Source organism: Haematobia irritans, chromosome 4 (genome assembly GCF_050003625.1).
Source record: "Haematobia irritans isolate KBUSLIRL chromosome 4, ASM5000362v1, whole genome shotgun sequence".
NCBI lineage: Eukaryota > Metazoa > Arthropoda > Insecta > Diptera > Muscidae > Haematobia > Haematobia irritans.
The window spans coordinates 73366181-73394038 of record NC_134400.1 but is presented as its reverse complement, the minus strand read 5'-3'; the positions used below and the strand labels follow the sequence as shown (position 1 = coordinate 73394038).

Sequence of the window (27858 nt, the reverse complement as noted above, 5' to 3'; positions counted from 1 at the left end):
TTAAGGAATCGCTTTGTTTAGCCGACAACGTGCTTGGGTCGACTGATCCTAATTTCTTTAGGATAAACAAAGCATTTCTGCGTTCCTTGAATCTCTTTCGTGAGGGATTACCTCCTTTTGATGTCGTTACCTTGGAAAAGGTTCGACTTGTCAAAGTGTCGCCACCTGTCGACCCGTATACAGGTCGACTAATTGGGCCTAACTCTTGGTCATTGCCCAAATTTATAACTCCAGTCGATACCCGTTCACTGGGCCCTGAAGTTAGCAACCCAGTGGATGTCTTTGAATTTCTCTGCATGGTGGCCTAATATCCCACCACACTTGAAATTCGTATAGGTACTTATTACGATGATTTTATCCGATATTAAAAACACGTCCGTTCCGTTCGACGGTTGAATCATAATTATATTCCATAGTTGAGATCTAAACTGGTAATCTAAAATTATTGACATGATCGTGAATACATTTATATTAGCGTCTTACCATTAACGTATTGTTCAACTCAAGCTACAATATTTTGTAAGTAATTTTTTGGTGTTTTTGTGAAAAATGTTATTGATAGAAGTTTAACATTTAGAACAGAGTACAAAGTGAAGAAGCAACATCGGCGTGCTCTTCTTCGAATCTGAAATATAAAGTAAAACAGTAGTTAATTAGAAAATAACGTAGGAAAATCTCGTAGTGCGACATAGTCTGGACCAGAGAACGGCTGCGATCTACCGCAACCGACCAGTGTATTTAGTAAACACCAACATTTGCAATCTTAAAACACCAATTGGTAAAAAAATGTCAACCACCAATATCCAATGCAACCGACGACTGTCGGTGTTTGTTAGTATGAGTGTTGGTCTCTCAAAAACACCGTAGTAAAGCAATCGCACAAATTGGTTACCCATATCTCAGCAGTTTGGTATTCTCTTATTTGGTACTCTCTCAATTCTCTTGAACTAATGCCAACTGCCGGTAATTGTTGTTGAGTGCAATCACACTTAAGTGCCACACTCGTTTTTTGTTTATCGAGCGTTGTTACGATGTCGATTGGTTTAAGATTGCAAGACACTGCATACGAACATTGTTATATACTAGTGGTGTTTTTATTCTCGCATTTGTATCAATGTAAAAGATCGCATGGTAATTGGTGTCTTACTCACTGACACCGACATTTTGTGTGTAAGATTGCACTACGAAAAAAAGTTGCCGGTTGCAGTTCTCTGGTCTGGACGGCGCATAATATTTGTTGTGATACATAAAAAAGACCACTTAACTAAAAATAGAGCACTTTTGCGTGCTCTTTTGGCCTATCTTTTTTAAGAGCACATTTTGTAAAAAAGAGCACATGTGCTCTTTAAAAGAGCACGTCTGGTATCTAATCTCTAATCACATCCCATAATGCGTTTTGTCTTTGTTTTCAGTAACTCCTCAACCAAGGTCTTTAAATGAAAATTTTAGTTTTGGACAAATAAATTTCAAAAAGAAAAAATGGAAAATCAATAAAAAAAAAATAAATCTCATCCGCGCTGGGATTTGAACATGTGCCGTTTGACTTTTTCAATTTCATCGTTCTTTTGAGAAGATTTTGCAAATTACGATAATTTTGTGTAAAAGTGTAACAAAAAATACTGATAAAAATTTAAATTGGAGAAAAATTTAGTTTTTTTAGTTTTTAAATTTCTTCATCCAAATAAACTTCCAAGGTACAACTTCTAAAGAAATGCAAAGGTGAAGTACTTCCGTCCTATGACAAGCCCATATGTAATAGGTACTTTTAGTTAATGTGGTATCACAATGGACTGAATAGTCTAAGTGAGCCTGAATCTTAATCGGGCTGCCACTTTAACCTAACCTAACCTAACCTATGACAAGCCCATGTAAAATTCATTTGTGATGATCCAAGTTTGCACTACTTCACTAATTGGGGATCCAAACTACTTTTTTGGAAGCTATATTTTTGCTATCAAATCCGACGAAGTGTCTTTGTTTCCAGATCAGATGCAGTATAAAGCTGTCATACGTGTATTTAAAATTACGAAAATAACGGGTAGCTCATAGTTGGTTGATTTTAAACAGGTGTCCTCATATGGGTACAGAGGGCGGTAATTGGTTAATTTGTAATATACTCCTGTGGCTTCCTCGAGTCGTTTGTGTAAATTGAAGTCGCCATTAAGCTCCTGGAGACGTTAATTTTCCTGGCACACTTTCTTTAATTGTTCAGGTTTTGCAAAGCGTCCCAGCGAAAACTAGGTAACCACATCTCATTACAATTTGCATTACCAGGAGTAAAGCTGTCATTACACATTGCATTACATTGCGGTGATTTATAATGACTAACTTGTAATGACAATAATAAATACTGCTTGGTAATTTTCAAATTGTTATTCTCAACATGTAATGCATTTGGCTGTTAATGACTTAATAAAATAGAATAAATCATTAGGTATAATTATTCAAATAATTGAGTATTAAAAACTCAAAAAGTTAAGGAATATTCTTCACGAATATTTCATAATAATTGTGTTTTAAATTAATGACATTACCATATTATGTTTAAAATAAATGCTTTATTATACCTCATTTCCATTACACTTTCAAAATCGACTTTAACTAGATATCAACTGTCATTTGCCTTATAAAAAAGGGAGTTAAAATCCACCTTTAGTAGTTTTCGAACCTAAGACATGCGTGTGTAAATGTAATCCGGAGCGATGTCAATTAATAAGTGGTTATTAATTTTTAAATAGGCTTACCTACAAGCTTACCGGGTAATGAGAGCTTTTGCTGGGGTATTGCCTATTTTATATCCCTATTCAGCTCTAAATATTTGGTGTGTTTGTCCTTTCGACGCTCTTCCATTAGTTTGAGCCTGTCGTTCTTCATCCATGCCTTTTGGGGTTTTCGTTGTTTCCTAGGCTGTTAAGTCATCATTTTAAATGACTTTTTTTATAGAATTCGGCAGTTTTCCATGTCCTCTCTATTTATATAGCTTAACTCACGATTTACATGTATCTTCACAACTGTTTCTTTCACCCATCTTGTTATTCGTCAAGGGTAATCTGCAGCACAGGTTATTTTCTATCATTGAAAGAGTATGGTCGGATTGGATAAGTGGATGATTTCTTTATATATGAGAAAACCCGTTAATTTATTGTAATTTTGTGTATGGTACATTCCAGGTACCGATATTAATATTTCTTTATGTTTTACCTTTCTGGTTCGTTGTTCATACTTGTATACTTTTATAGGGATAGAAATACATCGCTTTGGAGTACAGACGCTCAATATGAGTCAGTCGCTGCATGTTTATGGTCAGTTCATTTGCCGTAAATTTAGTATACAAATTCTACTTCTTAACCATTGACTTCCCACGTTGAGGGTTGATCTTCGCTTCAGCGTTCACCTTCAACCTTACCGGCAAGTTCTGGCCTGTCAGTAGCGGCATACTTCAGAAGTGACATAAACATTCTTGGAAGTCGATATGATGTTATATCTCTCGCTGGAGAAGCGTCAAAGGGGAGCCACAGCGGTACAATGCATGCCTTGTATAAAAGACCCATGGATCAAACACCAACAAGTTTTTCGATGGTTTCGAGTAATCTAAAGCTTCGTTTGGACTTGGCTATAAAAAGGCAATCCCTTTTCAGGGATTACCTTTTGCCGTACTCATTGACAAGAAGTTCACAACTTGTGGCACCACAATGGACTGTCTAAAGGCGTTTTCGTTTCGCAAAACGTATGTTGCTTTGGTGTATTCATTCAACCGTCGAACTGAACGGACGTGTTTTTAATAGCGGATTATTTCATCGTAATAAGTACCAAGTACGAATTTCAAGTGTGGTGGTAAATTAAGCCACCATGCAGCGAAATTCAAATTCATCCACTGAGTTACTAACTTCAGGGCCCAGTGGACGGGTATCGACTGAAGTTATAAATTTGGGCAATGGCTAAGAATTAGGCCCAATTAGTCGACCTGTAGACGGGTCTACAGTTGGCGACACTTTGGCAAGTTTCTAAGGTAACGGCATCAAAAGGAGGCAATCCCTCACGAAAGGGATTCAAGGAACGCCGAAATGCTTTGTTTATCCTAAAGAAATTAGGATCAGTCGACCCAAGCACGTTGTCGGCTAAACAAAGCGATTCTTTAAAATGGGTTCAAGGAATTATTGAAGGTGGATAAAGGGAGCGATCACCGGACGAGCTGCCGTCCTCCAAAAAAGATCAAAGATTGTTTGTCTCAGTTACTAAAGACAGCCTTACGATGGCTATCATTAATAAAGGAACATTGGACGGTATGGTTCCAAAGCAAAAATGGGGGAACTTGAGAACGCAATGTCTGGTGTCTACTCAGAGGTGCGAAAAAAAATTTCCCGGGCTAAGTCCTCGACGGCAAGATGCTGGATGGTATCAAGGAAGATATAAGTTAATAGAATTTGCGGACCAGAGGTCTATGGATTGCTTTAAAGCTGCTTTGAAAACAGACATACCGGCTACACCTAGATCACATGCATGGATACCTGCAAACCCTCCTGATCCTGAGTCAATATTAAACAGACTAAAGTAATGTAACCCAGATCTTCCAACCGCCGATTGAAAGGTTGGTCGTTTGGATGAGGTGGATGTGCCAAGACGACATGCGGTGTTTATATTGAACAAGAACGTGTAAGTTATGGCTTTCATGATATCCATATGAAGGTGTACAAAAGCGATCAGCCAAAGGATTCAGAAACGGACAAGCCTCAGTTAGAGTCAGAAAAAACTGCAGACGTTGACGAACATCGTATGCGGCAAGTTTCTACAGGCTCAAACCAAAGCTGAGCCGCGGATTGTTGCGAGAGTCTCCGATATCTGTGCAGAGGAAGCCCTTGATGACTCAATCGAAACGGCTGATGTGGCGGTGGTTGAAAATTTGGATGGTTCTACGGTTCCTCCAGATAAATCTTTACCATTGTAAGGCTACTTGTGCTGCCTTAAAAGTTCTGATGAAAGGAGACCTATATATATTGTTCTTATTCTCGAACCATATGTATAATTGCCAAAAACGAACTAAATTTATTTATGCTTCCTTTATTGAGCAATGCAGACACTGTCGTAGCAAGTCTAGAGATAGCCAAATGCAAGTATTGGGTATCTTCGGTCTGGGGACATGATATGGAAATGCCTCCAAGTGCCGTTAAGACCTTGGATGAGGAGTCACTGAAAAGGCAAACTCATTTTAGGATGTGATGCAAATATACATCATAGTATTTGGGGAAGTAGTGATACTAATGCAAGGGGAGAGTCGCTAATTGAATTTATTAGGCGTACTAACCTGGTAGTTTGCAATAAGGGAGATGCACCAACCTTCGTCACCAAAAATATGCAGGAGGTATTGGACGTCACACTGGCCTCTCCGGAACTGAATGATAAGATATCTGAGGGGCAAGTTTTGAGGGAACATAGCTTCTCAGATCATTATTACATCAGTTTCGAATTGGCTGTTCGTACTTCAAAGACCATATTTCCGCCAAATGTGGGGAAAGCTGATTGGAATAGGTATAGGGATATGATGATACCAGAAGTACCAGAGATAAATATAACCACTGTGCAGGATATTGAACAAAGCGTGGAGCGGATTTCAAAGGCCATCAACATCTCACTAAAGGCTGCATACATTAGAGGAAAGTCAAGGTGGAAAATCGACCGCCATGGTGGTCTACGGAGTTAAGTAATATGAGGAGATCCTGCAGGAAGCTCTTTAACAAAGCACAGTCCACAAGAGCACCGGAGGATTGAGACTCTTACAAGATGAATCTGAGAGGATATAAATGAGAACTGAGAAAGGCTCAGCATAACTCTTAGAATGATTACTGTAGCAGCATTGAGAATACGTCCGAGGCTAGGTACTAGCATCCACTAACTTTGCTCTAGGTTTCATTAAAACATCGGAGGGCAATTGGACAACGTCCAGTGAAGAGACGTTGGAGGTACTTTTGGACAGACATTCTCTCGGAAATCATGTTGTGGCGGTGCAACAGGGGCTCAGTGGTCATGTCCTATCTAGGAAATTGTATCGGAATCTAGAATAAAATGGGATTTAATTAGCTTTTGACCATTCAAATCCCCCGGACCTGATGGAATTACTCCGGCGGAGTTACAAGCATTTTTTTTATTTAGTTAAGCGAATACATATATGATGCTTTTTCTGCAATTCTAGAGATTTCCTCTTTGAGCGTAGTTATTTTTAAGTCTCAGCGGAGGTCACTATTTCGGACATACTATGGAGCGTTTACTGCACTTCTTATCACTTTGTTTTGAAACCTTTGTATTTTCTCGATAGACCGTTTGCCGCACATCCCCATAGTTGAATGCCATATAACCATATTGGTTTTAATGCTTACTTATATATTAAGAGTTTATTATATGTGGACAGGACTGAATTTTTTCCGATTAAACAGCTTAATTTGCGGTATTTAATATTGAGTTCTTCGCACTTTTTATCAATATGAATTTTCCAATTCAGTGTAAAACCAAGATATTTTGCTGAGTTTGAAAAAGGCACTTCTTCATTGTCTATTTTTAGGGGTTTGTATCTTGAGGCAATTTTCGCAAAGTCAACATGAACAGATTTGCTACTGTTGACCTTTAGACCCCAGTTTTTTGTCCATTGGTGAACCTTGTTTAAAGATGCCTGGAGGCTACGTACGGATACCTCCGTATTTTTTCCAGTTGACATTAAAACTGTGTCATCTGCAAATGTTCCAATGAAACAAACTTCGTTAACAGGCATATCGTGAGTGTAAAGTAGATACAGCATAGGTCCAAGTGCCCTGCAGAACTCCTACAGATATTGGATCAATTACTCAGGTATGAGCTAAGAATTTCACAATAATTCTTTGGAAGTAATCTGCTGAGCTTTAGAAGGAGCCCATACACAAGGTCGTGGGTTCGATTCCTGCTTCGACCGAACACCAAAAAGTTTTTCAGCGGTGTATTATCCCACCTCAGTAATGCTGGTGACATTTCTGAGGGTTTCAAAGCTTCTCTACGTGGTTTCACTGCAATGTGGAACGCCGTTCGGACTCGGCTATAAAAAGGAGGTCCCTTGTCATTGAGCTTAACATGGAATCGGGCAGCACTCAGTGATAAGAGAGAAGTTCACCAATGTGGTATCACAATGGACTGAATAGTCTAAGTGAGCCTGATACATCGGGCTGCCACCTAACCTAACCATCATGCCATACTCCATCAAAAGATTTGGAAATGTCCAAGAATACTGCAGAACAGACTTGTTTTCTCTCGAAGGCTTTTTCAATATTATTGGTGACTCTATGAACTTGTTCAATAGTGGAGTGCTTTTTCCGGAATCCAAATTGATGGTCCGGAATTATATTTCTTGAGACAATAAATGATTCCAGTCTTCTGCAGAAGAGATTTTCGAAGAGCTTTCTAACCAATCAGCTTATCCTCAATCCTTCTTAAGACTCTGGAGAGGATGATAGACATTTATCTTAGAACTAGCGTCGATTCAAGTTTGCTCTTGAAACGACAGCATGCATACTCGAAGGGCAGGTCTACTGAGACCGCATTGCGTAGTTCATGCTTTAATGAAAGATCACTATCTGTTAATGAATACACAATTGTGGCTTTTCTAGATATCAAAGGGACATTCAATAACATCCATTCGAGCTCGATATTAAATGGACTGACAACTTTGAAGCAAATCGAAAAACAACCTAATAAACACAAACGTTTGAAAAATGGAAAAGTGTTATCCTCAAATTGAAATGCATCGCTACTCAATAATTTGTCAAACAATTTTCGATGCGAGTCAAATTCAAAATTAACATCGTTGCAAATACTTTTCAAGCTAAATTTGTATGAATATCCCCACTTCAAATTGAAAGTCAAAGCCAAAATTCTATGAATTTTGTATAATTTATTCATTTTCATCAAAATAAAATATATAATAATACACTACACTACATAATACACTACAATACCAATTGATAAATAATAATCTTATTAAACATATCAACAAATAAGAACAAAAAAAAAACAAACAAACAACAAAACTTTAAATATCTTAAACATTATTAGTAAACACTTTTGCATTGATAATTCGATTTCCTTCCTTTTGGTGTCACAAAACAGCATTAACATTTATTAACATGCGGGCAATTTGAAATTAGGAACGTACTGGACCGCGTGTTAGAATTGATTTCCAGCAGAAGGAATTCACAAAATATCCATTTTAAACTTATAATAGCATATTAATTAAACTGACGATGTGATGCACATGTTCATCCAGAAGTTGTTGATTTCAACAATTTGTTGTTTTTAACAATTTTAATAGATTGCACTTGTAATGTTTCTGGAAACTTTGTCTTGTCGATAAGCCACTCATTTTTCATTGGTCAGCTTTTGAATGTTTGCAAGAATGTAGCATCCAAAGATGTTAGTTTTCTGCAAAGAGATTTAAATTTAGTGACTTCTCTAAAGTGTTGATTTAATTTTTCATATTGACGTACCAATTATTATAAACTATTTGAAGTAGTTGCAGTTAATTGTCCACAATTTTTTCATCGGTCAGCTTTTTAATGTTCCATAATTTTAGTTTTCTGCAAAGAGATATACATTTAGTGACTTCCTTAAAGTTTTATTTCATTTTTTATTTTCACTTACCCATTTTTATAAACTATTTGGTTATTTGTCTAAAATTTTCTTTTTTTTATTTCTTGCAATTGACCACGAACTTCGTTGCACAAATAAGTATTGAAAACCACATGGTTTTTTCGTTGCATTTTAGGGTAGTGTTTTGTCAAAGTTTTCTCATATTATCTTCAACACCTTTTCAAAGATTTCGTCAACATTTTGGCAAATTGGAAGTAATTCGCAAACAATTTGAAGATGTATTGAAGATGAGCTATTTCAAGTCAAGTTGAATTTATGTTGAAAATTATATTTACAAATAGCTGAACTTTAAGCTTAATATTGAAGAAAGGACGAGAAAAGCAACGGTAGCTTTGTACTCGTGTAAAAAGGCAATAGGGAAAAAATTGTGGCCGAAAATTGTTCATTGGCTATACACGGCAGTGGTTAGACCTATAATGCTATATGCTGTTGTAGTCTGGTTGCCGGCACTTCAGCAGCCGACACGTTTAGATAAAGTTCAACGTATGGCTAGCTTGTGTATCTCAGGCGCATTCAGTAAGACAGGAACAGATTCCCTTAATGTCATGCTGCATCTATTGCCTTTAGACATTTTGGCCAATCAGTCAGCTGCACCAAGGTTGCGCGAGCTATCGCTGTGGTCGGAAAACGGGTACGGTCACAGTTCGGTTCTCAAAATAATGCCAGATGTGCCTAATGTAGTGGATTACACTATGGCGGGGCCGCATTTCGACAAAAAGTTTGAAACTCAAATTCTCAACAGTGAGGCATGGTGCACACAGACCCCAAGGGTTAAACGTCATATAGATTTCTATACTCATGGCTCCAAATTGGATGGACAAGTGGGTTTCGGAGTATATTCTAAAGGCCTGGAACTTCGAATAGCGAAAAGATTACCTAGTCAATGTAGTGTTTTTCAGGCTGAAATATTAGCAATAAGAGAGGTGGTGAATTGGCTGAGAAGTAATGTTCCAATAAATATTGCCATTAATATATACTCAGACAGTCAACCTGCAATAAAATCCTACGATTCTGTGTTCCTTAACTCGAAAACGGCCATCGACTGTCCCAAATATCTCAACGAGATGGCTGAGCAGCACAATATTCACCTAATATGGGTGCCTGACCATAGGAACATACCGGGGAACTGCGAAGCGGATGAGTTAGCATTTTGTGTAAGGCGTAAGTGAATTTTAGGGGCATATAGCTTTAGATTACTGGCGGACCTGGAAAACGTTAACTTAAGCAGTCTGCTAATGTTTTTGGAACAATCTGTTTGGTTCAACAGAAGAAAATAATCGAGAAGGTTCAGCGGCTAAAACTAGAAGTGCCCATATGTAATAGGTACTTTTAGTTAATGTGGTATCACAACGGACTGAATAATCCAAGTGAGCCTGACACTTAATCAGGCTGCCACTTTAACATAACCTAGTGTCGTTCCAAAGTTATTGTTAATTCATAATATTGTGAAACATATAGGATCCAAAATCTATGGCAGTGTCCTTTATATTTTGCAATCCATTTCAGGAATGTTGCACCTTTTTTCCCAATCGTAATCGCCATAAGTGTCGCTAAAATAATAATTCATAATCCACAGGCTTGTTATCCTGCAAACGAAGAATACCCATCTCATCTTTAGAGCTGGCTGTTTGAATGAAAATTGACTTGCTGCCAGTGCAGGCATGTTTGTTATGTATGATAGCACGTCTGTTGCATTCAGTTCCTTTTCGTCTCAGCCGTCTCAACCGAGCTGTCCGTTGGGACAAGTTTGGAATGAATTTTCCCCCATGAACATCATACTTTTTGTATGTATTAAATCTTATCTGGGTTAAAACGAATATTATTCTCAATCGCACGCCTCGTAACTATCTCCGAACTGTCCTTATCTAGTTCCATATATGGTTAGGTTAGGTTAAAGTGGCAGTTCCATATATCAAACAACTACTGAGATCAACAACAGTAAGTTAGGTTAAAGATTCGTTGACCCGATCTGCTTCGTGCATGGTTTTATTGGCAGTATTTACCTCGTTTAGACTATTCAGTCCATTTTGATACCATAGGTGCTGAACTTTTCTATGTTAAACTCATTGATAAGGGACCCCTTCTTATAGCGAAGTCCGAATGGCGTTTCACATTACAGTGAAACCACTTAATGCGCCGTCCAAATTATATGTTTATGTTATCTGGACAACAGTGATCGTTACAAACATATCCCAGACGTTGGCAACACTATAAGTTAAGCCCGACGGCATATTGTTAATGTGATCGATAACACATTTATCGAATATTTAGTCATCGCCGACAATTCGAATCGATTGGCCACATTGTAAGATTCTTTTCAAACACAGACATTCCGTCCGGATAAACTTATAGCCTGATGACCCACTGCTGCTGTCGTTGGCAGAGCATCCTGTTATAAATATACTCCCGTTATAAATATACTCCCGCTACGATGTTAAGTCGGAGCAGTTCCGGAAGTGCACCCATTCAAAGCACCAAAGGGGATAATCCACCGCAGAAAAATTTTATTAGTGTTCTCACGTAAGTTATTGTAATTTTTGAATATTAGGAGGTCTTTTTTCTCAGTTTCATATCTTTTTGCAGTGGAAAATGAGATGTTCAGCATTTTCGATTGTGCCACATATGGAACAAATGTTTGTGTCCTCGAGTTTGATTTTGTATCGAAAGTCCTTGGTAAACGTGATTTTGATAAGTTCTGGTGCTAGAGTTAAATTTTTGTACCATGGTTTGGAAGACGGTTCCGAACATAAGATACTGAAAACGTGTGTTTGTTTGTGATTTCCGTCTTGTGGTTTTTCAACCCATTCGCTCCAAAGAAAGTTTTCAATTTTATTTTGTGCATCCTTAACAGAGTCCTCAGACTTTATTAAACAACCTGAGTCATCAGCAAGCCTGGCGGACTGGTCAGCCAATTAATTTGGTGGAATACCCACGTGAGATGGCGTCCATATTACAGTGCGTTTTGAGATCATAGATTTGTTTACATTTCATAGGATGTCGTTTATTAGATAATTGTGCTGAGTTTTATTGCGTAATATTATACAGGCGTTTTTGCTATCAGTGAAGATCGCAGATTTGCAAATACCGTCTTCAATAATTATGTCTACAGCGTTTTCAATTGCATGTAGCTCTGCTGTGAGTGGGGAAACTAACTGCAATTTTGTAGGCGAAGTTTTCTTTGGTTGAAATATTGCACACTGAGCAATCCGCCGAGTTTTTCATCGGAGAGGCATCGGTGACCAGAATAAAATAGCCTTCTGACAGAAGATTGTTTTAAGTCCATACGAAAACAATTAAATTAGGATGAATCAATCTTACACTTTCTTTCTTTCTTGATACGTGTATATTAAGAGGACAAACTTAGAAGCAAGATAATACAAATGACATTAGTAAACGTCATAAACAGAGAAACGTCTAATAGCTATGTAACAAATTAGAACATTCGTTATAATACGTAACAGATTGTTTACTTTTTTTCGGTATATCGCTAGAAACAAAGACAATAAACTTGAGGAAGATAGGAAATTGGCTTGCGTCATACCAAATGTTGCATTTACCATGTTAGTTCCATACATGTTCGTAATTCTTTTATTTGTTTTTCGTTTTTATTTTTTAAATGAAAAACCTAATTTTCCTAATGAAATAATGTTAAATTTTAGGCAACAACAAAAAAACTATATTTTCCCGTTTAAGGAAATTTATTTCGTGCACTTAATTTCTTTTTATTTGCATTTTAATGCTATGACAATACTTGTCGTATACGCGTTTGGTTCGAGTATGAAACTAACACGGTAAATGGTTTGATCTCCTCAGTAGCCAATTTCCTATCTTCCTCAAGTTTATTGTTTTTGGCTAGAAAGCACTCTTTGTTTATGGTATTTTGTTTTGTTTTTGCTACACACCAACTGCAGGTTTTGCTTTCAATACAACCAAAGCCAACAAACAGAAGTTGCAAGCATAAGCATATATGTTCAATTATGGTTGCAAGAACCAAAAACAGTAGAAGAGGAAGATATGAAAATAGCAGCAGAGAGTATCAAACCATTGACGGCGTTGGATGCAAACGTGTCGTTTATGATTTTTTGTTATACAAATTAAACTAAGAATAAAAAAATGAATATCCAGAAATGACGTAGAAAAGTCGGTCAAATGTTTCTTATTATTATTTACTCAAAATTTAACATCATTTGTGAGTTTTTAACAAAAAAAAAATGCAAATTAAAAATGAACGAACGTGTATGCATCGAACGCCGTAAATGAACCCTTTGGTATGACATCGGCAAATTTCCCATCTTCAATTGTTTTTGGCAAGACGTACAGTTTTTGCAATGCTTTTAATTTTAATGCTTGAGTTCTAATCAGCGTTGCCACAACGAAATTTCATTTGAACAAATTTTTTTCCAATATTGCCAAAATTTAATCCAGCGGACACAATTTCCAATGGATTGAAAAATAATTCATTATTTTACATAGCAAATAAAAACCTAAAATGCGAAATCAGATTTTCTTGAACGTTTATCTAATGAATTTAACATTTCTCTTGAACCAGAGATGGTCCGAGTAGCATTTTTTATTGTTTTCTGTTGTCAGAAAGTTGTAAACGTCGAAAACATCATATACCTGAATAAAACGTCAAAAATACTTACAGGATACTTGTATTTGATTTAAAACCATTTTTTTAACATCCTAAGGCATATTAAAGAATTTTGGAATATTTGATAATAATTTGAAATTTGTAAATTTTCCGGAAATAGACATTCGAAAAACGTCGGGAAACAACGCGTTTTCAAATTGCACAGAGCTTCCGCATATCCAAATATTGATTAATGATATGACCACCACATTCCTTTGATATTTTAAGGCCTCTGCTATCTCGATCAACTTCATTTTACAGTCATTCAAAATCATTTTGTGGATTTTTTTGATGTTTTCGACGGTAACCACCTCTTTCGGGCGTCCACTGCGTTCACCGTCCTCCGTGCTCATTTCACCACGCTTCAATTTTGCATACCAGTCAATTATTGTTGATATCCCTGGGGCAGAGTACGGAAACTCATTATCAAGCCAAGTTTTTGCTTCCACCGTATTTTTTCCCTTCAGAAAACAGTATTTTATCAAAACACGGAATTTCGAATGTTTTTGTGACGCTCTATCTCACAAACTAATTGACTTATAGACGTCAAATTTTGACACGAATCATTTGAAGGTTCGTACTATATAAAAATAATATGCATATAATACTAGCGAGGGCATATATGTGTCAGACCGGGGACTTATCAGCCAACCTGTTATGTAAATTGATTCTGAAAAGGAAAATTTTTTATATTTTTTTGGTTGCACAAAAAGGTAATAAGGTGGCTCAAATCTTCCCCCACATTCCAGTGGATTTGTTGATCTGTGTTTCATCACAGTTTTGCCCAGGGATCCGGAGCGGTCCATTTTTTTCGCTCCGCTCCGCTCCCGCTCCGGAGAAAAAAAAACCGCTCCGCTCCGAGAAAAAAAAAATCGCTCCGCTCCTCTTCGAGAAAATTATAGTACAAACATTGTATTATTTGTTCAATTGAGTTTTATTTTATTTAGAAAAATCGGGCGGTACATATATGGGAGCTATAGCTAAATCTGAACCGATTTCGATGATTTTTTGCACATATAGTTAGTGCTATAGAAGATTACATTTCGCCAACTTTGAGTAAGATCGGTTGATAAATAAGGGTTTTATGACCTAATTTGACAAAATCGGGTGATACATATATATGGGACCTATATCTAAATCTGAACCGATTTCGATGAAATTTTCAGACTTAAAGGGTGATACAGAAGATTATTTTGTGCTAAATTTGACGACGATCGGTTAGTAAAAAAAGTTTTTTGTCGAAATCGGGCAATACATATATATGGGAGCTATATCTAAATTTGATCCGATTTCTTCCAAATTCAATAACGTTCGTCCTTGTGCCCAAAAAAACTCCCTGTACCAAATTTCATCAAAATCGGTTAATAATTGCGACCGAAATCCTGTGAACAACAAATACATGGACAGACGGACGGACGCCAAGCGCTAGATCGACTCAGGAGGTGATTCTGAGTCGATCGGTATATATTTTATGGGGTCTAAAATCAATATTTCTTGTAGGCACATTTTTTGGCAGATCAAACTTGTTATACCCTAACCACTATGTGGTTTAGGGTATAATGACTTTAAAACAATGTGTTGAAATATTTTATTAATTTTGAAGATTTTTTCAGAAATATTAAATCCATTTTGACTTCATTAAAGGAAGCATTCTAGGAAGCATATGTTAATTTTTCATTTTTTTAGATTTTTTTCGTCAGTTGTTATCAAAATCCTTTAAAAACGAGTTAACGAGTTATTTTTTTTCCATATTAAGACTCGACTTCCAGTAGAAATTATGCTATGTTTCAAGTAAAAAGCGTCTTTAAAATAAAGAGTTGAAAAACATGTCTTATTTTTTAACGATTTTTTGCTTTGTAGGCAAGATGCAAAAAGGAAACAAATTTAAAGACAATTTTATTAATTTTAAAGAATTTTTCTTAATTATTAAAGTCACGTTGACCTTACCTCAAAAATTTTATCTTTCATGTTATGATACACATTTTTAAGTAAAATCACTTAATTATACGGACATTACAACTTCATTCAAAAGTTTATTGCCTTTTGGACAAGAAAACAAGTATATACAGCACTAAGTTCGGCCGGGCCGAACCTTAAATACCCACCACCATGAACCAAATATTAGGGATTCCTTTGAAATTTTAGGAGGGCGTGAGGACTTGAGGACACTTCCCGAAGATAAATTTAAAGATTTCACCTATGAGGACTATATCAGATTCTGGATTTATAAGAACCATTTTTGTTTGAGTTTTAGAGGAATCATTAACATCTCTTGTAAGTGTGCAAGAAAATTATAAAATAGCGTCTTGATTTGAAATCTTAAATATGTAGAAGTAAAATCTGGAAATTTTACATTGAGTTTCAAGCAATTCAAGTGAAGTCGGTCTATATGGAGGCATTACCAAATGGACCGAGCCTAAAATACCAGAATATTTACAATTTCAGGCAAATCAGATAAAAATTACGGTTTCTAGAAACCCAAGGAGTTAAATCGGGAGATCGTTCTTATCGGGGATATACTAAAACATGGACCGCTACTCACCGTTTTCGACACACCTCTTTATGACCCTAAAATACCCCTAGATTTCCAATTTCAGGCAAATAGGATAAAAACTTCGGATTCTAGAAACCCAAGGAGTTAAATCGGGAGATCGTTCTTATGGGGGCTATACCAAAATATGGACCGATACTCACCATTTTCAGCACACCTCTTTATGGTCCGAAAATACCCCTAGATTTCCAATTTCAGACAAATTGGATAAAAAATACGCTTTCTATAAGCCCAAGACCCCAAATCGGGAGGTCGTTTTATATGGGGACCATACCAAAACATGGACCGATACTCACAATTTTTGGCACACGTATTTGTGGTCCTAAAATACCTCTAGATTTCCAATTTCAGGTAAATTGAATAAAAACTGCGGTTTCTATAAGCCCAAGAAGTAAAATCGGGAGATCGGTCTATATGGGGGCTATACCAAAATATGGACCGATACTCACCATTTTCAGCACACCTCTTTATGGTCCGAAAATACCCCTAGATTTCCAATTTCAGACAAATTGAATAAAAAATACGCTTTCTATAAGCCCAAGACCCCAAATCGGGAGGTCGTTTTATATGGGGACCATACCAAAACATGGACCGATACTCAAATTTTTGGCACACGTATTTGTGGTCCTACAATACCTCTAGATTTCCAATTTCAGGTAAATTGAATAAAAACTGCGGTTTCTATAAGCCCAAGAAGTAAAATCGGGAGATCGGTCTATATGGGGGCTATACCAAAATATGGACCGATACTTACAATTTTTGGCACACGTATTTGTGGTCCTACAATACCTCTAGATTTCCAATTTCAGGTAAATTGAATAAAAACTGCGGTTTCTATAAGCCCAAGAAGTAAAATCGGGAGATCGGTCTATATGGGGGCTATACCAAAACATGGACCGATACTCACCATTTTTGGCACACCTCTTTACGGTCATAAAATACCTCCAGATTTCAAATTTCAGGCAAATTGGATAAAAAATACGATTTATATAAGCCCAAGACCCCAAATCGGGAGGTCGGTTTATATGGGGACTATATCAAAACCTGGACCGATATAACCCATCTTCGAACTTGACCCGCCTGCAGACAAAAGACGAAGTTGTGCAAAATTTCAGCACGATTGCTTCATTATTGAAGACTGTAGCGTGATTACAACAGACAGACAGACAGACGGACATCGTTATATCGTCTTAGAATTTCTCCCTGATCAAGAATATATATACTTTATATAGTCGGAAATCGATATTTCGATGTGTTACAAACGGAATGACAAACTTATTATACCCCCGTCACCATTCTATGGTGATGGGTATAAAAAACTTTATTTTAGAGAAATGCGTCTTCCATGTTAAGCAAAATTTGCATTCTTATTCTAAGGACATGGAATCTTTGACTTCACGACAATATTTTTTTCAGTGTAGAAAACTAAAAAATTAAATATAAATAAGATCGTTTAATTGCATTTATTTGACGTTCATTACAAACATCTTTGTAGTAATACGGGATGAAATTGATCGAAAGTACTGTTGTTACTTTTACAACACATACTAGATATATATTTTGACATTTGCCGTTTTTGAAAACAATTAATAAAAAACACGTTGTGTTTTCCCCAATGTACGTACGTACAAAAATACATATCGTACATTTTAAACGTTTACTCACACTACGCTAAGTACTAGCTAAATTTGAAATTACCTACACAGTGTAATTTCAAAGTTACACATTTCATTCAAGTAATATTTTATTCGGAGCGGAGCGGTTTTTCATTTGGAAACCGCTCCGCTCCCGCTCCGCTCCGGATTTTAGAAATGCCGCTCCCGCTCCGCTCCCGGTCCCGCAAAAAAGGGCTTGCTCCGCTCCGCTCCACGCTCCGCTCCGGATCCCTGGTTTTGCCTCAAAATAGGCCTCAGTTTCGGCGATCACCTCTTCATTGCAGCCAATTTTTTTCCCTGCGAGCATCCTTTTGAGGTCTGTGAACAAGAAAAAGTCGCTGGAGGCCAGATCTGGAGAATACAGTGGGTGGGGAAGCAATTAATGAAGTTTTGCCATCGTTCTCAATGACTTGTGGCACGGTGCGTTGTCTTGGTGGAACAACACTTTTTTCTTCTTCATATGGGGCCGTTTTGCCGCGATTTCGACCTTCAAACGTCCAATAACGCCATATAATAGTCACTGCTGATGGGTTTTCCCTTCTCAAGATAATCGATAAAAATTATTTCATGTGCATCCCAAAAAACAGAGGCCATTACTTTGCCAGCGGACTTTTGAGTCTTTCCACGCTTCGGAGACGGTTCACCGGTCGCTGTCCACTCAGCCGACTGTCGATTGGACTCAGGAGTGTAGTGATGGAGCCATGTTTCATCCATTGTCACATATCGACAGAAAAACTCGGGTGTATTACGAGTTAACAGCTCCAAACACCGCTCAGAATCATCAACACGTTGTTTTTGTTCAAATGTGAGTTCGCGCGGCACCCATTTTACACAGAGCTTCCGCATATCCAAATATTGATGAATGATATGACCAACAAGTTCCTTTGATATCTTTAAGGCCTCTGCTAATTCGATCAACTTCATTCTACGGTCATTCAAAATCATTTTGTGGATTTTTTTTGATGTTTTCGACGGTAACCACCTCTTTCGGGCGTCCACTGCGTTCACCGCCCTCCGTGCTCATTTCACCACTCTTGTATTTTGCATACCAATCAATTATTGTTGATTTCCCTGGGCAGAGTCCGGAAACTCATCATCAAGCCAAGATTTTGCTTCCGCCGTATTTTTTCCCTTCAGAAAACAGTATTTTATCAAAACACGAAATTCCTTTTTTTCCATTTTTTCACAATAACAAAAGTTGCTTCACAAAAGACGCTCTACCTCACAAACTAATTGTCTTACAGATGTCAAATTTTGACACGAATCATTTGAAGGTTGGTACTATATAAAAATAATATGCATTTAATACTAGCGACGCCATCTATGTGTCAGACCGGGGACTTATCAGCCAACCTGTTAAAGTAATTAAAAAAATTACAGCGATTCAGAAGATATTTGGCGAACGCAATCGAATAGTATATTTTCAGTGTAGCTTTGGTAATAATTGAGTTTTTTATCTTCGGCTAATTTATGAGAATTTCTATATAGGATTTTATATGCTATTTGCACTTGGGCACGGTTGAACCATATTTCATATAGTGACCACTAAATTAAAAAAAGAAAAATGTAAAGAACCCAATATGTTGCATATGCAAATGTTTGCAACACCCAGAAGGAGACGAGATAGACACCAGAGAACGGCTGCGATCTACCGCAACCGACCAGTGTATTTAGTAAACACCAACATTTGCAATCTTAAAACACCAATTGGTAAAAAAATTTCAACCACCAATATCCAATGCAACCGACGACTGTCGGTGTTTGTTAGTATGAGTGTTGGTCTCTCGAAAACACCATAGTAAAGCAATCACACAAATTGGTTACCCATATCTCAGCAGTTTGGTATTCTCTTATTTGGTACTCTCTCAATTATCTTGAGCTAATGCCAACTGCTAGTAATTGTTGTTGTTGAGTGCAATCACACTTAAGTGCCAACCTCGTTTTTTGTTTACCGAGCGTTGTTACGATGTCGATTGGTTTAAGATTGCAAGACACTGCATACGAACATTGTTATATACTAGTGGTGTTTTTATTCTCGCATTTGTATCAATGTAAAAGATCGCATGGTAATTGGTGTCTTACTCACTGCTACCGACATTTTGTGGGTAAGATTGCGATACGAAAAAAAGCCACCGGTTGCAGTTCTCTGATAGACACATGGTGTCTTTAGCAAAAATGCTCAGGGTGGGCTCCTGAGTCGATATAGCCATGGCCGTCTGTCCGTGAACACATTTTTGTAATCAAGGTTAGGTTAGGTTAAAGTGGCAGCCCGATTAAGATTCAGGCTCACTTAGACTATTCAGTCCATTGTGATACCACATTAACTAAAAGTACCTATTACATATGGGCACTTCTAGTTTTAACCGCTGAACCTTCTTGATTATTTTTCTTTGTTGAACCAACCAGATTGTTCCAAAAACAGTAGCAGACTGCTTAAGTTAACGTTTTCCAGATCCGCCAGTAATCTGAAGCTATATGCTCCTAAAAGTTGCTTGCGCTTTACACAAAATGCAGGACACTCACACAAGAGGTGTTTAATTGATTCTTTTTCCTCCGCATCATGACAGCTCATACAATAGTCATTATACTTCGCGCCAATAGTTTTTGCAAAATCGCCTATCAGGCAGCGACCCGTTATAGCAGATATCAGGAGTGATATCTGACGTCTCGAGAACATTAGCATATCTAGTGTGCGGTTTAAGTTGAAATGGGGCCATATTTGCTTGGTGTCGTTACAACCCTTGCAATTCTCCCATCGAACATTTGCCATCATAACAGCCTTCTCACGCAGCATGAGCTTGCAGGTAGCTAGGGGCATACCAACAAATTCTAGTTCCCCTGGAATATGTAAGGTAGTCCCTAGCCTTGCCAACTCATCCGCTTCGCAGTTCCCCGGTATGTTCCTATGGCCAGGCACCCATATTAGGTGAATATTGTACTGCTCAGCCATCTCATTGAGAGATTTGCGGCAGTCGATGGCCGTTTTCGAGTTGAGGAACACAGAGTCCAAGGATTTTATTGCAGGTTGACTGTCTGAGTATATATTAATGCCCACATTTTTTGGAACATTACTTCTCAGCCAATTCGCCACCTCTCTTATTGCTAATATTTCAGCCTGAAAAACACTACAGTGATTAGGTAATCTTTTCGCTATTCGAAGTTCCAGATCATTAGAATATACTCCGAACCCCACTTGTCCATCCAATTTGGAGCCATCAGTGTAGAAATCTATATATTCTTTATTCCCCGGGGTCTGTGTGCACCACGCCTCACTGTTGGGGATTAGAGTCTCAAACTTTTTGTCGAAAAGTGGACTCGCCAAAGTGTAATCCACTACGTTAGGCACATCTGGCATTGTTTTGAGGACAGAACTGTGACCGTAACCTTTTTCCGACCACAGCGATAGTTCGCGCAACCGCACAGCCGTTGTTGCAGCTGACTGTTTGGCCAAAATGTCTAAAGGCAATAGATGCAGCACGACATTAAGGGAATTTGTTCCTGTCTTGCTGAATGCGCCTGAAATACACAAACACGCCATACGCTGAACTTTATCTAAACAAGTCGGTTTCTGAAGTGCCGGCCACCAGACTACAACACCATATAGCATTATAGGTCTAACCACTGCCGTGTATAGCCAATGCACAATTTTTGGTTTCAGTCCCCACTTTTTTCCTATTGCCTTTTTGCACGAGTACAAAGCTACAGTTGCCTTTCTCGCCCTTTCTTCAATATTAAGCTTAAAGTTCAGCTTCCTGTCCAAAATAACGCCAAGGTATTTTGCACATTCACCAAAGGGAATTTCAATACCCCCTAAGGAAATAGGCCTAACCGTGGGAGTTTTGCGATCGTTGCAGTACATGACTAATTCTGTCTTTGCAGGATTTACCCCAAGACCATTGTCTTTCGCCCATTTCTCAGTCATCCGGAGGGCCCTCTGAATAATATCTCTGATTGTGGATGGGAATTTTCCCCTGACTGCCAGAGCCACATCATCTGCGTATGCCACCACTTTTATCCTTTCTTTTTCTAGAGTAACCAGAAGGCTATTTATAGCAACATTCCAAAGAAGAGGTGATAGGTCTCAGTAGACCTGCCCTTCGAGTATGCATGCTGTCGTTTCGAGAACAAACTTGAATCGATGCTAGTTCTAAGATAAATATCTATCATCCTCTCCAGAGTCTTAAGTAGGAATGAGGATAAGCTGATTGGTCGGAAATCCTTCGCCCTCGAGTGAGAGGCTTTTCCCGCTTTAGGTATGAAAACGACTTTTGTTTCCCTCCACTTTCCTGGGATATATGATAAGTTGATACATCCTTTATATATCACCGACAACCAGGGGATAATTTTGTCAGTTACAGTTTGTAACTCCGCCGGAGTAATTCCATCAGGTCCAGGGGATTTGAATGGTCCAAAGCTATTTAGCGCCCATCTTATTCTAGTTTCCGATACAATTTCCTCGACAGGAAACGACCGCTGAGCAACTGTGGCACCGCCAGTACATGGTTCAACCGTCTGATTTCCAGGAAAATGTGTGTCCAATAGTACCTCCAGCGTCTCCTTACTGGACGTTGTCCAATTGCCCTCCGATGTTTTAATGAAACCTGGAGCGGAGTTGGTGGATGCTAGAACCTTCCGTAGTCTGGAAGCCTCGGACGTATTCTCAATACTGCTGCAGTAAGCATTCCAAGAGTTATGCTGAGCCTTTCTCAGTTCTCGCTTGTATCCTCTCAGATTCTTCTTGTAAGCGTCCCAGTCCTCAGGGGCTCTGGTGGACTTTGCCTTGTTAAAGAGCTTCCTGCAGGATTTCCTCATATTACTTAATTCCGTAGACCACCATGGTGGTCGATGTTTCCCCCTTGGCTTTCCTCTAGGGCATGCAGCTTTCAGTGAGATGTTGAAGGCCTTAGTAATCCGCTCCACTGCGTGTTCGATATCTTGCACATTTCTCATATTTGTCTCTGTTATTTCCGGTATCATCATATTGAACGATTCCCTATACCTATTCCAGTCAGCTTTCCTAACATTTGGCGGAAATATGATCTTGGTGATATGAACATCAAATTTGAAACTGATGTAGCGATGATCTGAGAAGCTGTGTTCACTTAAAACCTGCCACTCAGATATCATTTCATTTAGTTCTTGCGAGGCCAAGGTGATGTCCAAAACCTCTTGCCTGTTTTTAGTGACAAAGGTTGGGACATCTCCCTTGTTGCAAACTACCAGATTAGTACGCAAAATAAACTCTATTAGCGACTCTCCCCTTGCATTAGTATCACTACTTCCCCATATACTATGATGTGCATTCGCATCGCATCCCATAATGAGTTTCGCCTTTGTTTTCAGTGACTCCTCCACTAAGGTCTTAACGGCATATGGAGGTATCTCCCTGTCATGTCCCATGTAGACCGAAGATACCCAATATTTGCATTTGGCTATTTCTAAACTTGCAACGACAGTGTCTGTATTGCACATTGAGGGAAGCAGAAACAAATTGAGCTCGTTTTTAGCAATTATACAGGCTCGATTTACATCATTACCAGTATACTGCAATAGTTTGAACCCCGGAGTACTTAATTCACATATTTTGTTTTTGTAAACATATGGTTCTTGAATAAGAACTATATCTATGTCCCCTTTCATCAGGAGAACTTTTAAGGCAGCACATGCAGCCTTACAATGATGAAGATTTATCTGGAGGATCCGTAGGACCATCGAGATTTTCAACAACCGTCACATCAGCCGCTTCGATCGAGTCATCAAGAATGTCCTCTTCAGAGATATCGGTGACTCTCTCAATAACCATAGGTTCGACTTTGGTGAGTTCTGAGGCAATAGAAGCCTCCTCACGCATACGGTATCTATCCATGTCTTCAACTTTGGTATCTCCCTCGACTTCGCAAGAGGATCCGCTTACTTCTGATTCAGACAGAGGCTTGTCCATTTCTGAATCCTTTAGCTGATCGTTTTTATACACCTTCATTTGGATATAATGAAAGCCATAACATACACGGCCCTGGGACTTTGCCAGATGTGGCAAAGACTGAGTGTTCAATATAAACACTGCATGCCGTCTTGGTCCATCCACTTCATCCAAACGGCCAACCTTCCAATCAGCTGTTGGAAGATCTGGATTGCATCGTTTCAGTCTATTTAAAATAGATTCAGGGTCAGAAGGGTTTGCAGGTATCCAGGCATGTGCTCTAGGTCTAGCCGGTATGTCTTTCTTCTCGACTAACTCTAGAGCAGCTCCTTCCCAAACTTCACCAATTAGTATCAGAGCAGCTTTAAAACATTCTATAGACCTCTGGTCCTCAAATGCGACTAGCTTAAATCGTCCTTGATACCAACCAGCCTCTTGGTGTCGAGGATCTGGGCCGGGAAACTTTTCCAGTACCTGTGAGTAGACGACAGATAGAGCATTCTCAATTTCCCCCCATTTTTGCTTTGGAACCATACCGTCCAATGCTCCTTTATTAATGATAGCCATCACAAGGCTATCTTTAGCAACTGAGGCAAACGATCTTTGATCCCTTTTGGAGGATGGCAGCTCATCCGGCGATCGTTCCCTTTTTCCAGTCTCAAGAATTCCTTGAGCCCATTTTAAGGAATCGCTTTGTTTAGCCGACAACGTGCTTGGGTCGACTGATCCTAACTTCTTTAGGATAAACAAAGCATTTCTGCGTTCCTTGAATCTCTTTCGTGAGGGATTACCTCCTTTTGATGTCGTTACCTTAGAAAAAGTTCGACTTGTCAGTGTGTCGCCACCTGTCGACCCGTCTACAGGTCGACTAATTGGGCCTAACTCTTGGTCATTGCCCAGATTTATAACTCCAGTCGATACCCGTCCACTGGGCCCTGAAGTTAGCAACCCAGTGGATGACTTGGAATTTCGCTGCATGGTGGCTTAATATCCCACCACACTTGAAATTCGTAGTAGGTACCTATTACTATGAGTTTATCCGCTATTGAAAAAACACGTCCGTTCCGTTCGACGGTTGAATAGGAATTTTGTAATCAAAGTCTAGGTCGCAATCGACTTCAAATTTGGCACAAGTATGTGTTTTGGCTCAGAATAGAACCCTATTGATTTTGGAAGAAATCGGTTCAGATTTAGATATAGCTCCCATATATATCTTTCGCCCGATATGGCCTAATACGGTCCCAGAATCCAGAGTTTTACCCCAATTTTGCACTAGGAGTACAATTAGTAGTGTAGTCAAGTGTGCCAAATTTGGTTGAAATCTGTTCAGATTTAGATATATCTCCCATATATAGCTTTTGCCCGATTTACACTCATATGACCACAGAGGCCAATGTTTTGCTCCGATTTAGTTGAAATTTTGCACAGGGAGTAGAATTATCATTGTAGCTATGCGTGCCAAATTTCCCATATATATATGTTTTTCTGATTTCGACAAAAATGGTCAAAATACCAACATTTTCCTTGTAAAATCGCCACTGCTTAGTCGAAAATTTTTAAAAATGACTAAACTTCTAATACATATATATCGAGCGATAAATCATAAATAAACTTTTGCGAAGTTTCCTTAAAATTGCTTCAGATTTAAATGTTTCCCATAGTTTTTTACTAACATTGTGTTCCACCCTAGTTCATTAGCCGACTTAAATTTTGAGTCTATAGATTTTGTAGAAGTCTATCGAATTCTGTCCAGATCGAGTGAAATTTAAATGTATGTATTTGGGACAAACCTTTATATATAGCCCCCAACACATTTGACGGATATGATATGGTATCGAAAATTTAGATCTACAAAGTGGTGCAGGGTATAATATAGTCGGCCCCGCCCGACTTTAGACTTTTCTTACTTGTTTTTCATTAAAAAGTTTCAACCCCTTTGGACGGTCCACAGAGTGGTGCAGGGTATAAAATAGTCGATTCCGCCCTACTTTAGTCTAACGGTTTAACGGTTTATTCTCACACTTGGTTTTACAGTAATTCAAAGACAGCATATAGTAGCCCCTGGCAATGGACAACTGTAACAGCGGCGGGAGAATGACATTCGAGGGCTCTAAAAGAGCCCGATCCATTGGAATCTGAATGCGGCAGTGTAAGAACGACTACGACCAAAAATAATACTTATGCAAATGTTTCCAATATCGCCTTTACAAATAATTACGGGTTAAATGATAATCACACCTCAAACAAATCGAACAACAGCCTCTACGATAACCCTCATAATTCTACGTACTATACGTCAGAAAACATATTGCAACAACAAACCGCTACAAGAAAAGAATTGCATCAATCATATAGTGCATGTAAAGATGATGTTCGAAATTGCTTAGACTACTCAAATATTTGGCATCACCAGCAGAACCAACAGCAATTTAGTCCACAGAATTGGACTTCTAATATAGGAAACAGTCGTACCTACACCAATAATATGTCGAAATATGGGTGTTCCAGTCGAATGACAACACTCCAAAATCCTCGTCAGCTATACATGCAGTTCAACCCATACCTAACACAGAGTGCATTTATTGCATCACAGAATCATCAGTTGCCAAACCGTAATCATGAATCTGTTGAAAATCAGACAAATACAGGTTTCAATGATTATGGGTATTCACAACGTTAACGAAAGCCTATTATATTACGGGTGTAACAGAACTGTGGTCTATGTTCATTCTACTTCAGTGTCCTTTTAAGAATATCACTACTGTTACATGGAAATACATGAGAAAGCTCATACATTTTTATATAAAGTAAATAATTTCAACACAACATTCTTATACAAACCATTAAACACATTTGTGTGATTCGATTAGAAAATTTGTTACGAGTATATGTAGTTTGTTACGCACTATTATTGTTATTATCTGTACGTCTAAATCTTCTATATATTTATTTTATGTTTTCTACATATACGTATATAATTACTTAAGCAATTATTGATTAATATGTATATATTGTAAAAATTTAGTTATTATTTGCATTATTAAACATTATTATTGCATTATTTTAAATAAAAGCAAATCATGGTGATCTTAACTTAACAATTCATTCCACAACAAACGTTTATGTTAAATGCAATTAAAAAGACGTATCACTTGACCGGTTTATTATTCGTGTAAGCATTAAGGGAATAGTTAAATAAAAAATATCTGTTGAAAAACAAAGTAAATATTTCAGATCTAATTATTTTTCCAACAATTTGAAAACATTTATGATTTATGCTGTGCCAACGACAGCAGTAGTGGGTCGTCAGACTATGCGACCCCCCGATATCTCTCGAACAACAATATTCTCCGCCGCAGCATCTTACATCCAATATTGTTGTTCCAGTTCCGGACAGTGCATCGTTTTTGCAATTTAATTGCAACGGGCTCCGAGGTAAGAGTGAAATCGTGGTTTTTATGAATCGGAAAAGGATAAGGGTCGCGGGCAGTCAAGTCTGGGGCTGCCGAGATAGAGCTATACAATATGTATATACCGCCTGTTGGTAGCTGTGCTCCAGGATATAGCCCAAACATTGAGTGGCTGTTGTGCGGGCATACACAGATCGCCGCTTCAGTGAGCTCCCGTCCCCCTGTCATGTTCATGTTGCCCAGAGGGTGTTCCGGGACATCATCAACGCAGCAGCTGCTCGCTTCATACCCGCTCGTCGAATTGCCCAAGTGAGGCCCAACTTCCCAGCCGAAGCGGCGGGACTCGCAGACGAGCGTGATGAACGCCGTCGTGCTAACCCTAGAGATTAGTAAGATAGTCGACGAGCACAAGCGGAACACTTGGTTAGAGCACCTGAAGCAATGTAACTTAGGCACAGGAACTGGTAAATTGTGGTCAACAGTGAGAGCCTTCTCGAACCCCACCACAAGGGATGATGGGATCGCAGTCACCTTCGGCGGCGTGGCGCCGTCACCGCCCGATCCGAAGGGATGCGCCAGATTTTTCAACCGACAGTTTGACGAGCATCCCGAGAGTGATGGAGCGAAAAGGAGAGCCACTCTTCGCATACGTGGTCTCCGAGCCGAAGACACACCACAGCGCGAAACCATCCAAGGCGCTGGGCCCCGACGGAAATTCAATGCTAATGCTGAAGCATCTGGGAATACTGGGAGTCGAGTACCTGACCAGACTCCTCAATTTGTCATTAGAATCACTCATTATACCCGATGTCTGGAAGATGGGTAGGGTGATTCCACTACTGAAGCCAGACAAAGACTCGAGTAAAGGTGAATCGTACAGACCGATATACCTTCTCTCGCCAGTAGCCAAGACACTTGAGGCACTACTCCTCCCCAGCCTTGTGGAGAATTTTCCAGCTGCCCACCATCAACATGGATTCCGTAAGGTACATAGCACGACGACAGTCTTGCATGCCATTTCAGCA

The 27858-nt window shown here is 38.7% G+C and overlaps 1 protein-coding gene across 1 annotated transcript in view; it reads left to right on the top strand.

Moving 5' to 3' along the window:
• The window catches only part of LOC142236750 (uncharacterized), a 58554-nt gene extending 31905 nt beyond the window's left edge, over window positions 1–26649 (top strand). The window contains exon 2 of the mRNA XM_075308022.1: window positions 25458–26649. Coding sequence (XP_075164137.1) covers window positions 25458–25521 — 64 coding nt within the window. The 3' untranslated portion in view covers window positions 25522–26649. The remainder of the gene's footprint in view (window positions 1–25457) is intronic.
• The last annotated feature ends 1209 nt before the right edge of the window (window positions 26650–27858 follow it).